At 40.6% G+C, this 16046-nt stretch overlaps 1 protein-coding gene across 6 annotated transcripts in view; it reads right to left on the reverse strand.

The window, feature by feature from the left end:
• Positions 1–641: 641 nt before the first annotated feature.
• cbarpb (CACN subunit beta associated regulatory protein b) overlaps positions 642–16046 on the reverse strand; it is a 193963-nt gene continuing 178558 nt past the window's right edge. For all 6 annotated transcript variants that reach the window (XM_048614165.1, XM_048614164.1, XM_048614162.1 and 3 more), the window contains one exon: positions 642–2907. In XM_048614165.1, the coding sequence (XP_048470122.1) occupies positions 1629–2907 (1279 nt within the window). In that variant the 3' untranslated portion in view covers positions 642–1628. The remainder of the gene's footprint in view (positions 2908–16046) is intronic.

Consider the following 16046-nt stretch of genomic DNA (forward strand, 5'->3'; position numbering starts at 1 on the left):
AATATTCTGCATTGTGACAAAATCTACAGTGATAGGAATGTTTAATCAGAGAAATCCAGCCGAACCAGGATAAAGCTTCTGACACACTTTTTGAAATGACAAACAATATTACACTAGGCAGTCAGAAAAATTACTGAGGTTGCAAACTTTGTTGATAATTCTCAGACAAAATTTGCACAAAACTGGTTGGGAGAATACTTTCAGTTATGGGTCTTCAAAAGTGTCATGGAGAGAGGGAGACAGAAAGAGAGAGAGTGAGAGAAAAAGAATAACAGAAGCTCCTTTCATACGATATCCTTCTCATCTGATGTGTCATCTGGTGCTGTGTGTCATAAAATAATAAAATGACTCATATGAGAGTGTTTCTTATGGGTGCAGGTTCATTAGCAGAATTGATGTCGTTATTTCTCCTGTATATATTAGGTCTTGGCTCCACACTTCCACCCCCAACCTCCAAGTCCCCCACAACTCCATGCTTCATCTGGCAGCAACACAAGTTACAATCAAGTCACACAAAAAATTTTGAATGAGAAAAGAATTTTATTTTAACATATAAGCAGAAGAAACCCAATGAAATGTTTATTCAGGGCTGTTTTTACAATTAAGTTAAACAAAAAAATAGAAACAGGAAAAATGTCTTTGTAAGAATTTCTTTGTGACTCATAAGACCACATACATATTTTATAAAACTATTTTATATAATTAGTCAAACCTGTGAATGGCATAAAGACATAACATAGATACCTAGTTACTGGCATATGTATTAACCACCATGTCTGAATTTTCAGTGCAAAGAGATTGGTGGTGAACCAATCTAGTATAAGCCTTTGGAAATAAGATATCTGAAAGAATTAAATTAAAATAAAGAAAAAAATGTCCATTTATTGCGCCTAGCCCATATTTAAATACAAAATAGCACTGTTTGTGTTTAACAATGAAACTACAACAGACATTTCTACATTTGAGGAAATGTGCACATATTGTTTAATGCTTTTAGGAATGAGCTTGCTAATTCACAAACCATGACACAAAAACGATGATTACAACTTAACTTCACAGAAATTGAAAGTCTAGGGGACAAAATTATATTTTATAAAAATTCAAAAAGGCTTCAAAAAATCTAAGTTACTTGCACTGATGATAATGTTATGGTGTAGAATTGTAATTGTAAGGAATTTTTAATGATATTCTTAAGAATAAAAAGTATGCATGCAGACTCAGCAATACAGCCAACTCTCAGAACATGAAGCTTTTGGTGTACAATGCTATTCATCTAGGATTGATTTTGTTTTTTCTCTCTTCAATATTAAAAACACTAAAGGGTATTTTGGAAATACAGAAACAAAATAACAGCTAAACAAGCTGACTCTAAAACTTTCCCCAGGTCACCAATACTATTCTTTTATTCTTAAAAAAAGCAAGCTATTCTTCCAATAAAACATGTATACATACTAGGGATTAAAGCTCCAAGGACATTTAATCATTCTTTAATGGAAAACAAAATGAAGCATGTCGTGTATTATAGCAGCAAACATTCTTTGTGTGTTTCTCTGGAGTGTCTAAGACTAGCATCAATGACAGAATTTTACAAAATCAAATTGAGAATCACTTCTTCCACAAAAAATAGGTTAGACAGGGCTGTGGTCTGGTGAGGCATGTGTGACAGTTACTACTACACAATCAATACTCTCCTTTGATTTCTTGAGATTCGTATACAGCCTGTCTTCAATGCTAGTCGTTAATTTGTCTATGGGATCGGCCCCTATCGTTTGAGGTCCATACGCAAACTCCGTGGGTCTATTTGTCTCTGTGAAGCCACTGATTTGGCCTAGAGACTGCGGGAAGTCTGTTTGGTCTGGTTGTTCGGTTTGGTCAATGGCATTTCCTTGTTCAGCTGTTTCTTCCTCAATGATTTGGATTCTTTCTTCAGGGGCAACACCGGTCGTTTCTTGGCTTGAGGATTCCGCCTCTGAGTGTTTAGACGTGGGTGATTTGATGGGTTCCGGGCCGCTATCACTTGGCTCTTCATCAGTGGCGCTGATAATGCGTGGTAAGGTGCTCTGGTATCGATGATCAAGTGGATAATTCACACTGTCCCCTCTCCGGAGAGGGGTACGGTGGCGTTCCAGTGCAGGCGGATAGCGGATTCCTGGGTCACTGTATTGCTTGGTCCTTTGCCATTGCTTGCGGAGATGGATCCGAGACCGGTGCTTCGACTTCAGTGGGGAATCATCAAATTGAGGGTCATGCCGGAGAAATTCATTGAATAAGGCATCGGATTTCTCATCAATACTGTAATCCCGTCTGTGCAAATAGTCTCTAGTGACAAACATTTGGCCATAGGGTGACCAGTCAATAGGACTTCCTGGTTCACCCCCAACTGCTCCTTCTTCCTCTATCTCTTCACTCAAGTCATAGCTTTCAAAGACAGTCCCTTTGCGGCCAGAACTTGTGAAAAACCTTCTCTTCTCTGATGCAGTTTTGTCCTGCGTCCCGTTTTCACTGTCCGCCTTCAGGATTCTGTCTTCCAGTACTCTGCTGGGAGCCTCTATAGAGGCGTAACCACTGTCCATCTGCAGCAACTTCCTGGTGCTGGTCTCACTGTCGCTGCCTCGCTCGGACTCCACACTGTCCTGTTTCGGCCGCTTGCGGACAGTGACCTCTTCAAGATCATCCGCTTCATCAGCCGTGTCCTGGGATAAGGTACTGGGCAGGCCACCTGCTGAGCACACGCTCTCTGCATCACTTCGCACCGAGTCCTTATCATTGCTGCTCTGGTCTGATGATATGTAAAGTTCGAGAGAAGCTCGAAGGTTCCAGATATCTCGGCAGATCCTCTGCTGATCTGAACTCTCCCTCCTTCCAGCATTCTCACTCCCGTTCGGCAGATTCTCTGCCGCATCTAACCTGAAAGAAAACCAAGCTTATCTCAGGAAAATGTGGGAGACAGCAGCACAGCATTTACAACACTTAATTTCTACACAGCTTGGTTCGCCACTATAGCACCGTTAGCTTCCCACTTGTAGCAGGTAGATTCATTCAGTTGATGGTGCTGGTTGACCCTGTCAACTCACATTCAGGTTTGAGCTGTCAGAATAAATTGCTGCCTGCCTACTCATTTCTAACCAGTAGGTTGTAATAAATCTCAAACCCTTCTCAAATGACCAGGGTTCTTTTCATTGCCCCGACACTGTGATGTATGTCCACATATAAGAATACACTAGCTTCATTTTAGGGGGAAGGGGGGGAATGACCACAGAATGGGGAAAAGGGACATTGTCTGTAATAAATTTCATTGACAGAAGTATGTGCCCTGTAGTCAATGCAATATCGGAATGAAATTGCTCAGGATGTCCAGCAAAACCTAATAACCAGTGTCTGATTGAGTTAACAATCAAGCTTTAAGCCTCCACCCTTGGGATGGGACAATGCATCTACACTGCTCTGCTGTAGGTCAGTTTGTATTTTAAATTATTACTCTTGTTGCTTACAGACCCTATATCTAATGATGCCACTATCTTTTCCCCTATTTAAATCGATCCCTTTATTAATAGAATGGAATTGTTTGTGACAGCAATATTTTCAATTCAACTGGCATCAAGGATAACCATGCACTGTTATCAAAGAACATCATGGGATATTTTTCTCCATAGCAACAGTCAGTGGGAAGGAAGGTTGATTGTTCATATCCTTCCTCCTGCACATATTCAGTGGGAATTTACATAAGTCTCATTAGAAAGAAAATTGTTCTAAAGGGAATACACTCATTCATGTCCTCAAACCAGAAATAATTCCTACAGAATTGAGCTAAAGCAGCTCCAGTTCTTCTGGCAGGAGGTATTAAACTTGTTAATTTAGCTCTGAATATTTTAGTGGTGAAATGGTTAATTTTCAATTTACAGTGCTCTTCCAGACAAATAGCTCAAATCAAGGAATAGAAATACTGACACATGTACATATTGGACTGCAATCAATAGCAGTGATGATGATCTTAGCTGGACAGCCTGTGGAAACCTCACTGTGGCTATTTCCAGGAGGGCCAATTAGATTTAAATTGAAATCAGGCAGTTTGCTGCCTGCCAACAGATTTTCAGGGCCTTCAAGTTGAAGATCCTGTTTAACAGACCAGTGTCTAAATTTGAATTAGGCAGCAAAAGACTTTAAGAGCTTTATAAGGGATATGTTATTTAGCACAAACACCAGTTTCCACCTTTCCCCTCTGGACTCTCTCCCTTTCCATGAACCAACTACCAGGGAAGAACCCAGCTTGTTATGCCCAATGAGCATTAGCTATTCTGAATCAATTGTGGAACTGAGCAGGTTTAGCCTTGCAGGGACATGCATTTCTAATACTGACAGATCCTACCTCTGAGTATTGGGGGCAAATCAGAGGTTGACAGCACCTCAGTCCCAGCAGTGCCACCAGGAATGGTTGTACTGCAGGAGATCCAAGAGAAGACATGTCACTGAAGCTCTTGGAATCCAGGTCAGTGAAGATCTCGCTGTGCTCTAAGTGAGCTGGGATGGGTGGTTGCTTTAAAAGATGGGATGGTTTTTGCTGAGGATAGCAGCCCTCCATTAGACAGAAGCTGTCTAAGAAGGAGAGACCCTACTCCACCCAGGCTGCAGGCAAACTCACTAGGGTATAGACCTAGACTCTTCCACCTGGACCTAATCTTGGAAACTGGGAATGTGACCAGCTGTCCATCCTGCTCCTTCCCTCTTGATTAAATGCCACTCGACTCCAAAGCACCACCCACAACACTCCCACGCAACCCTGTATCAAAGTCTGTTCCCGTGGGGAGCCTTAAATTCTGCCCACTGTAAGGCCATATGGTTTAGGAGCAGAACTAGGTCATTTAACCAATCGAACCTGCTCTGCCATTGATTATTCTCAATTTCACTTTCCTGTCTTTTCCTCATAACCTTTGATTCTCTTCCTGATTAAAAATCTATCTATCTTAGCCTAGAATATACATAATCAAGCTTCAACAGTCTTGTGTGCTAAAGAATTCCACAGATTCACTACCCTTTGAGAGAAGAAATTTATCCTTATCTCTGCCTTAGATGTGTGATTCCTTATTCTGAGATTATGCCCTCTTACTGTAGACTCTCCCACAAGGGGAAACAACTTTTCTGAAACTATCCAGTCAAGTCCTTTAAGAATCTTGCATGTTTCAATAAAGTTGCCTCATGTTGTTCTTGTGTGAAACTGAATGAGGTTTCAGAGCATACAGCAAAGCTCTTGCATGAGAAGAGATTTTACTTTAGTTGATGAATGAGTTGAGAAGTGGCCAAAACAATAAACCAATGACAAGTAAAAAGATTGATAGGTTAAAAAAAATTATGGTTCATGCAATGAGGGTCAGTGTCAGAATAGGTTAAAAAAATTGACTGAATGACAGAAAACAGTGAATCGTGGTAAACAAATAGGAGCATGGTAGATTGTGGTGTTCCCCAACGTGTTTTGCCAGGACCTCTGCTTTTCTTTTGTTGCATATACTTATGTATTCAAGGAAAAAGGAACATTTCACAAGATGCTAATGATACCTAACTTGAAGGAGTTGGAAATAGTGGGGATGATATTAATCAACTGAAACAAAGCGAGTTGGCTAGGAGAATGGGCAGGCAAGAGACAAATAAATTTAATAGGGAGAAGAGTAACATGATGCATCTTGCCAGAAAGCATATGGAGAGTCAGTATCTTTGAAGGTGACAGGACATATTGAGAAAATTCATAGCTGGTTACAAATAATCTTGGCCTTTATATATAGAGATATTGATTAGAAAAGTAGCAAAATTATGCTGAACTTTATAAAGTTTGGGAGGTCACAACTAGAATGCTGCATCCAGTCCTGGCCACCACACTTAGGAAAGAAGTGAGTATCCTTGAGAGGATGCACAATAGATTTACCAGCATGGCTCAAGGGATTGGAAGTTTTTGTTAAAGAGTAGGTTGGCATAGCTAAGATTGTTCTCGTTTCACCCAAGGAGACTGTGGAGATTTGACTGAGATGTATAAGAGTATGACTGATTTACATAGGGTAGACAGTGAAAACCTGTGTTCCTTTATGTATGATATGAGGTCCAGGGGATACAGATATAAAGTTTTGGAAAGAGATGCATGGGCTTTGAAGGAGAACTTTTTTATGCAGTGAGTAGTAATGATATGGAACTCACTGCATTTGAATGTCTGGGGTCAGAGATGATCAATGATTTCAAGAGGAAACTGGATCAAAACTTGATGGAAATAAGCCTGTGGGACTAGAGGGATAGACCGGGAAATGGAGCTGATGGATTGCTCTAGAGAAAGCAGCCGAATGTCTCCTTCGGTGCTGTAAATGATTCCATGGCCTTGTGGAATGAACCATTTGAATTCATTTTGCTGTACTTATTTCTGATAATGAAGTTAATGTTCTCATTTACAATTTCACTACCCAAGTGTGTTATTAGCAGAACCAGCAGTTTGATATGAACAGAATATTTTTTAGAAGGTCACCCATCACTTTGGAGTTAAAAAAAGTGATACACCCCGATACCACCTTAGACATTTTATATCTCACGTTGTGAGCCTCTATAATGAACTTGCACCAAATTAATAAGATTATAACAATTGCATGAAGCACAGAAGTGTCTAACTGCCAATCCATGTTTTAGAATTGAATCAAAACTTGGTCCTGCATTGCCTGAGGCTGTTGCCAACCACAAAATCTGCTTACATAGCACTGGTTTCAAAACATAATAAAAATTGCACACATGTAAACCTGGACATGTATTGTTGCAACAACTAGCTCCATTTCTCATTAGGATTTCTTCTGATGAAGGGTCCTGACTCAAAACATCAACTTTCCTGCTCCTCTGATGCTGCCTGGCCTGCTGTGTTCCTCCATAGAACATAGAACATAGAACATTACAGCGCAGTACAGGCCCTTCGGCCCTCGATGTTGCGCCGACCTGTGAAACCAATCTGAAGCCCATCTAACCTAAACTATTCCATTATCATCCATATGTTTATCCAATGACCATTTAAATGCCCTTAAAGTGGGCGAGTCTACTATTTTTGCAGGCAGGGCATTCCACGCCCTTACTACTCTCCAGCTCCACACATTTCTCATTAGTTCATTGAGGCGAACGTCCACACAGATCAGCAAGGCTCACCCTGGCGCTGACTGAACTCACTGTCTGGCAGTGGTATGTCAGAGTGAGTGAAGGGAAACCTTCAACAAACCTGCACTCCCTTCCCTCCCCACATGCTGCTCATATACATTTTATAGACAAAACCCTTGATTCTTTTTAAGGCTTCATTATCATATCAATTAAGAGGAAGTGAGTTCTAATAAAAGCATGTATTATACATATATTATCATTTGGAATTTGTATTTTATAGTATATGGATTTTTGTCAATCCTGTGAAGGTTTTGTTTCGAAAGGTCAGAAAGTCTTGCTGGAAGTGATTTAAATATGTAATTTCTGAGAAAGCATGTGACTTTAGTCAAGTACTTGTCAGGACACCTGTGGTACTGGATAAAATATTTGTGCTGCTGAGTTTACAACAGACCAGAGGTCATTAGTTTAGCTTTTGACTTCAGTTCAGAAGAATTAGGAGTTTGGTTCAAAAGGAAGAACAGTTTCCTCCGAGCAAGGGAAGCAAATTTTCAGCTCAAGTGAGCCAGTCAGCCTGGTAGGTGTGTTTTAGCATGTGAAGTATCCAGTTTGTGACTGTACAGAAACATTCCAGCTGTGCGAACTGAGGAGAGGTTGGCCCATCAGAATTATGAAAGGGTTCTGCCAACAGACTCTAAAAGGAATCATAAAGCTATCACTGTAGTCCAAGGAAAAGAAACTAGAAAGAGAAAGTAAAGTAAGAAATGAAAGAGTAGACAGGAGTGATATTTATCTGGGATTGAGTATGTGTAAAAGGTTAGTGTTGGGAAATAGGTTGAAACTTTGTTCTGCGGTTTGTGTTAAAACCTTTCCGTCATTTATCACTTGTTTGACTTTTTTCTCTTTGTGTAATAAATTGATGTTCTGTTGTTAAGGAATATCTGCAGCTTCTTATGAGATGTTTCAATGACTATACTGCACAATAATCAACTGCAAAAATGAAACATATGATCCATCAAGTCAGGCTTTTCTAGAATCTGACTTGTGGAGTATTATATTCAGCTGGGATTATAGAGCGTTCAATTAGAACTCTATCCTGTCCCAATTTACAAGGGGAATTTGCCAACACAAACAAACCCTTTAACTGGGGTTGAGAGAAATGTGAAAGTTAGGATTTAAAGAATTGAAGCTGACTCCAGCAAGGGGAAAGAAGAACAATTTTAACTCATTTATGTAACTTTTTCAAGTTGCTTAAAATCCATTAAGGCCAATTTATTAATTGGACAATTCATCTGAATTAATTAATGTCATCATGTATGCTACCTATGAGCTCCCTCCCACCCTATTTGTGTTACTAGGTACTGGAACATAAATAACAAGAAACAAAAGCTTGGCATTTGCTGAAACAGCTAAGAGCTAATTCTAATCAGGTGATCTTCATGCATGATAGTAGTGAGTGGAATAGAGCTAGCAGTAGCCATTAATGTGCTACTATAATTATAACAATGATTTCAGCTTATTTACTTATCTGCCTGGGCAATGTGGTTGGGAATCAGAGATAGGTTATTTCACCATTGCAAGACAGTGGCAATGAAGCATGAATAAGTTACAGCTCACAAAAATGAGCATGTGGAACTCAAATCACATTGCATTAGAGTGAGATATAAGAATTTAGAAGGATAATTCTTACTGTGGCATCAGTCCAATCTGTTGACATTATTTTTGGTTGTTTTTTCCCCTTCATCTCTCCACCAGAGTTTTTTAGTATTTGGAAAGGGAGGAGATTTTTTTTTAATACTGATCCCATATTCAGCTAACAAGTACATTCATAGCAAAACTAGGGGGATCATTTTTCTCATCCTTCTAAGATCTTGGTTTAGGTTATTACCAATCCAGACAAGAATTGGTGCAATTTCATCCCAACCGGCAGCCTACAGATTGTAACTTCCAACCCTCTGGTTCGTGGGGAACCATTTCTACTGCCTTATTTACTGCTATATTTTCATCTTAATATCATATGTATAGAAAGATTCAATGAACCTATATTTTCATTATTTTGAAGAAAGCATATATTAAAAGTAGATGAAGAGCAGAATTCTTTGCAATCTGTCCAGTTTTTTACATTTATTTTAAAATTCACGTGAGGTTCATGGCATCACTGGCTAAGCCAGTAGTTACAGCCTTTGAGAAGGTGGTAATGAGTTATTAATGAAAAGAAATTGTTAAGGTGAAAATGTGCACTGAAAACTAGTCTCAACTGTATATTTTTCTTTTGAGTCAAGTTTACAAGGATGAATATGGATGGATTGGCACGTTCAATTTATGTTTCAAAATGTGAGTCCCCCTTTCAGATTTTAACTTAACACCCACTCAATTTCAGTAAATGAACAAAACCATAAATCTTCCAACAATCTCTAGCTTTGGTAACACAAAATACGTCATCTGCAGTCTCCTTCCTGCCCAGCGCCTTCCTAACTAGGGTTCTGCATTCACAAAGCCTGCCAAAGTTGAATTAGCACAGCACAATGTACTCACCACACTCTTGGATTTTTTTTTGTTTCAGGATTAGCTAATATAATTCTTTCCCACACAGCCAGATAAAATTTCTGCTCCTTACTATGGACCTCTTGCTCTGTTACTCATGAAGCATTGGAGGACAGCCTGTTTCATTAGGTCAGGAATACAGTGTGAAGCCATGTAATGCACAACATATAGTTCTCCAATTAGGATGGAAATGCACATCCTTAAATTCTTTAACATGCGGTAACTAGCATTTGCCAATGTCAGTTGTAAGCTAGTTCACTTCATGAGGTCAATTACAGGATAACTGTTTTTCAGACTGCCAGTGGACACCACCCTCCCCAAGGTTACAAAACATCATCAAAAATGGCTGCCTTTCAGTTCCATGAAGTTGTTGTACATCTGTAGCACAAGTTGACATCTTAAGGGTGATGGGCTCCAAACAGACACTCATATGTAATAAAAATGGAAAGGACTGCGGATGCCGTAAATTAAGAACAAAAACAAAGTTGCTGGAAAAACTCAGCAGGTCTGGCAGCATCTGTGAAAAAAAAAGAGTTAACATTTCGGGTCCAGTGACCCTTCCTCAGAACTGATGGTGGCTGGGAAAACGTCAGTTTTACTTCTATGGTTATACATCTACGTTCTGCTCGCAAAAAAGACCCTGAACTACCTGTTGCCTGCCATTTTAATGCACCATCCTGTTCCCTGGTCAACATCTCTATCTCTGGTTTGCTGTAGTATTCCAGTGAAAGTCAATGCAAGCTGGAAGAACAACACCTCATTTTTCACTTGGGGATCCTGCAGCCCTCTGAACTCAATATTAAGTTCAATAATTTTAGGCCCTAAACTCTCCTATGTCCCAGCCCCCTACCCCACACCAGGCCTCGTTATCCCATAGTCTGCCATCACACACTGCCTGTTGTTAGTCACTAATAGTCCCCATTAACAACTATTCACCCTCCCAGCCTGATCGATATCAACTCCTTTGTCTGTTCAACTGCTCTTCTTTCTCATTAGGGTCTATCCTATCGTTTACTCCCTACTCCATCCATCTCCCTTTTTTCTGCATATAAACTGACGTTTTCCCAGCTACCATCAATTCTAAGAAAGGGTCACCGGACCCGAAACGTTAACTCTTGTTTTTCCCTTCACAGATGCTGTCAGACCTGCTGAGCTTTTCCAGCAACTTTGTTTTTACTCATACATAATATTTCAGTTCACTTTGAAAGTCCAAGTCTTGCCAAATACAACTTTCAGATAGAGCTATGTGACAATGGGGTAGATTTGATGGACTGGCAGTGTTTGCTCAGAGCCTCATACAAGGGGAACATATTTAGAGACTTCTGCTGCTGAGCTCAGTTTGCCCAACACAATTTTTTGGCCATTAGATTAAGAAAATTTCTGTGGGCTGTGCTGACCTTGATGGCAGCCTTCCTGATATTTGTGTCTATAGTGGGAAGCTTTGAACTGGGGGCGCTAATCCATAAATTCTACCCCAAAATAAATGAAACTCAAATCCAAGTGATAGATTTTCATCTTGGGAGGTGGTATAAAATGGGAAAAATTGCATGAGCAACTCTTTACATACTTCACAAAACAATCAGTTACACTGAAGTCAGATGGGATATGTGAGAATGTCTACCTTAATATTCCAATTATTCATTTAAATGGTTGCTAAGTTAGATGTATTCACTTTATCTTTAACCATTTGCATTGACCAAAATCTCTCTCCTTTATGTGCAATTATGGTTTATTGCTAGAAGATTTTTTTTTAAAAAGTGCTTGATTGGATGGAACAATAAAAAATGCTTCTCATTTTGTATTGCTTGCCATCAGTCAGCCTTTCATAATGCACACAGGTCAAAAATGTTCAGAAAGACCAGGCCGATTCATTAATTGTCATTGGAGACTTCTCTGTTTCATTACCATAGGGCAGGAGCAGAATACCATGTAATGCACATTCTGTTATTAAAGTGGAGATGTACATTTTCAAATTCTCTGGACTCAGCATGCTTAACTAGACATGTCTCAAAGTCAGTTATAAGCTCATTCCTCTTTAGCAGTCATGAGGCCAATTAGAGGATAATTGTTTTGCAGATTTGCAGTGGACTTTTCCCCAAGGTTACAAAACATTGCTGAAAATGATTGCCTTTCATTTCCCTGAGATTCATTGATTGACACAGCTATCTCTGAATTTCATTGACTTTATGGCGTGCCACATACTCGTATTTATGCAGCGAGTGTATGGGAGTTCAACCTAAGCAGATTCCAATGTTTAGTGAGGTTCCATTCCCCTAAGAGTCAGAGTGAATGTTGAGGACATGCTCGATTTGCGCCATTCACAATATCTGATGATAGCAAGAGCCTTTGGTGAATTCTGGCATAATAATTGCTTGCCTGCTCAGAAATGATCTGTGGTGATGCAGGAATTGGGAAATGCAAAAATGATCAGTTGAAACTAAGGGGCAAGTTTGAACCTGCAAGGAAGCCTACATGCAGGGGACAATGAAGGTGTCAAGAAAAGGTGTGATCCAAATGTCAATTTTTAAAGGATTATGAGGACTTGCATAAATATATTTTGAACTTTTAAACAAACGATACTTTGCTAAGAGAAAATCTTTGCTAAGGTTTAACAACAACAATGTTATGTTTGCAAGAAACAGGGAGCTTGTATAGTCATAAGTTATAGAGAACTTTCAAAGAGAGATTATATGGCTCAGCAAGGGGATTGAATGTTTGCATGTTTGAACTCAGAATGAGAGAATTTGACCAGCTTGAAGAGCAACGGCACATTTTTCACTTGCTCTCTTTCTTTGCAACTCCTCTCAGCAAAGTGTGTGAGCTGGAAATCCATCAGAGGTCACTTTTACTATTCATGCAGGATTCTTGGAGAAGATTTCTGGCATTGACCCCTTTGCCTTCAGCAAAGAGAATTCAGCCCGCTAGAGCTGTTTCAGTGCTGTCAGTTTGTGTGAACAGAATAAATTCAGAATCAGAACACTGTTTAGGATAATCCATGATTTATCCTTTTTCATGAGTTTAACTAGTATTTGGCAAAAGCACTTTACAATTAACACCACAGAGTTTTTGTTTGTCTATCCTTAGACTTGTGTGTGTTTGCTTTTCGTTATCATTTGTTAATAATTTTTGTTTGAGTAAGTTTGTTTTTTGGTAACAAACCAGTTATTTGCTACTGACGAAATAAACCTGGCTGACTTGTTCTTCATATTGAACTAAGACCTATATAATTGGCCACACTTCCAATTTGGTTAAATTTAATTTTTGTTGTGAACCATGGAGGAATAGGATTACAAGAGGGAACAGTGCATCCAAAATAAACCTGCAGTCTTCCAAATTTAACAAGTCTGAGTATTGAATCATGCAAGGGATAGGTGGGTTTGCAATTTAACTTTGCCAAAAAGCAATTTATTGAAGACTTGATCTTCCATTTTGGCTTTAGCCATCAAAGCATGAATTTCCTGGGTTGTCTGAAACCACTGGGTCAATAAGAAGCGAGCGCAGTGCTAATTGCTGACAGGCTTGTAAAGTTGACAGGCTTGGAAGCCTTAAAATCCTGGACCAGGACAACTGTTTCTTTGCCTAAAGGAAAGGATTTTGCTCTTAGAGCTAAATCTGAGAGTGTGGCGGTCACTTCTGTTACCCTTCAACTTTTATCTGCACTTCTACTACTCTACCTCAGAGGTCTGATTAAGAGAAAGAGAGGCAGTATTTGCAAACACCATCAGCTGCAGCAGTAACACCAACAGGAGTGGAAGTAACATCAGCAGGAGCAGCAAACGGTGTTTTATTTCTCAGCCACATGGCTCCACCAGGCAGAAGGGATAATCACACAGCTTCAGCTCCTAAGAAGTGATACCACCCATGTAAGATTTACTAACAGAGGAACAGCTATCTTGCTATGTATGAATAGTGGTGCTTTAGGCAGCTCAGACTTTCTTGGCAGGTCAGTGCTGACCTCTGTCACTTTTTGGAAGATTTCTTGGTCCAGCTACGAATACATCGACAGTTAAGGTGGTTAAGGTAACGAGAGCCCTGAATTTCTTTGCCTCCAAGGATCTGCTGATGACATCTTGAGGATTTGACAATCCACTGGCACACAGCTCTGCCTCGGAGCTGTCCTAATACCATGATCTACCACTTAGGTTCACCTTGCAAGTGATGAGGCCATTTACAATGCAAGGGCTTTCAGATTGCTGCGCTGGCTAGATTTCCAGACTCCAGCAACTCACTGTTTACACCCAAGTGGCAACCAAGATGCCAGAAGGTTAACCAGCAGAATTTTCCAAAGGAAAAGATTCCTTTCCATTAATGTGCAGCTGGTATGTAACCACTGGAAATGATGTATGAGCCAGATAGCAGGAAGCTGCCATGATGCTTTCACTTTAAACCAGTCAAGTCTCCCAAAGAACTTCAAAGCCCCAAAGAGACTCAGTGGATGATTGCTTGGTTTCTAAGGAGACCCTCTGTGTATATGGCTAATGACACCAATGTACAAGAAAGGCATAACTGAAACCACATGAGCACAACAACCACTGGGTTGATGCAATTCAGGAGCTTAGGCCCCCTTCAGTATGCACCAGTATGTATCTATAAATAACAATGGTCTGCTGCACCTTGTACATCATCGCACAGCTGGGAGGATTGGAGTTGGAGGAGAGGAAGCTGATAAACATTCTTTATCTGCAGAAGAGGAGGAAATACTGGAAGAGGAGCTGGATGTGGCTAGTTGCTGACAGCAGCACACCTAGCTCTTAGAGATACACAAGATGGCCTTGTGCTGCTAGGATTCAACCAGTCTGAGGCTGTGCAATCACATGGCTCATCAATGCTGAACCCACTTGCTACAGCACAAGCCATTCCCACAGTCAGTAACCCATCCATCTCACTGACACTCACAGCTCAGTTTCTGTTCTTATAATTACATTTATCTCAACATTCCTGCCCAAATAACAGACAATGGAAATGACTGTGTAATGGAGATTTGAAATAAAGTTGCTGGTATAAATAAATCATTAATTTTGACACTATAATATACACTCCTCTAGTAAAACCTAGTTTTTTTTCTTTTCTTCATTCTATTAGTTCTACTTGCTTTGACTTCTGTGGCTTCAGTACAGCTAAGGGCAGGCTGCTTGTTCCCTTGCTCTGACTGAGTGGTCATTGCTCTCTGCATATTGAATTCTGTGGGCCCCCGCCAAAGACTGCCCACTTGTACTTGTACAGACTTGGTCACTGGGACAACTGTCCCAAAATATGGTGGCTCTTGCTGAGTGGGAGGCAAGCTGGAAGATGTGGGAGGTTTTTGAGCAGTACCCTCAACTCCATGTGCCCACCTTCATTTTCATGGCCCACTTTCACAGCCCTGCTAGACAAGAGCTGGAGAGTGCTACATAGCCAAGATGAGGCTTTCCTCCAAACTACTGAAACTGATGAACTAAGGATTTTGGTAAATAGGTGAAGGTTCATACATACTCAGTTGCTCCATCCATGTGACCACTCTTTCCTTGCAGGTGGACCATCAGTGTAAAGACCTAAGACATCATGGCACTCAGAATGGAGTCCAGTCTCTCTCCGATTAAGCACAGTCCCCTGGAAATGTTGACAGAGCCTCACACAATCTCAGTTGCTGCTCCAGGTTGGTCCTTTTGATTGACGAGTCTCAAGACTCAGCATATGCATCCAGTTGTGCAGAGTTTGGAGGGTCTTATACCCTCCAGTGTGAACTCTCTACTGCCTCCCCCATCTCCAAAACCTGCTCCTGCACAAATGCCATGTGCAGTTCACCAAGCGACATCTACTTGCCTTACAGCTTACATTGTTTTCTGTGCATCCGAAATACTGGAAGGTGGGATGAACTGTGCGCAAGTGTTTCCTCAGAGTGTGCAACCTCCTCTGAGGGCACCTGGATCTCATCCTACATCATCTCCTGCATTAATCTTTAAGAACCTGTGAAAGACATGGAATTAGAACTGCCAAGGGGAAAGGGTACAAACTCATCTTTGTACAGGTCACACCACTGCAGTATTAGTGATGTAGGTTCCGTGTAACTGGGTGATATTTAACTGTGCCATCAGGTATCTGGGAGATGCCAATCTCTCCATGTCCAATAGTTGTGCTCTCTGTCACTCCATAAAGTTTTAATGTGTTGTCCTCCACAGCAGTCAACTCGAGAGCTTCCACCACATTTCTCTGCCTCTCCCAGGGTTCCTGCGCTCTCTCTTGTCCTGCAAGAAGAGAAAGCAGCGTTATGGCTGTCAGAAATAGATGGTGATGAGATGATGGAGGATCAGCAAATGTGGAGGGTCACTGTGAGGGATGGGTATGTGATGGATGCAAACTGGTGATGAAGGAGATGCTTGGTGAGAAAATATTGGTTACAGCAGCAAGTTACATTGGTC

Source organism: Rhincodon typus, chromosome 29, assembly GCF_021869965.1.
Source record: "Rhincodon typus isolate 14 chromosome 29, sRhiTyp1.1, whole genome shotgun sequence".
In the NCBI taxonomy this organism is placed as follows: domain Eukaryota; kingdom Metazoa; phylum Chordata; class Chondrichthyes; order Orectolobiformes; family Rhincodontidae; genus Rhincodon; species Rhincodon typus.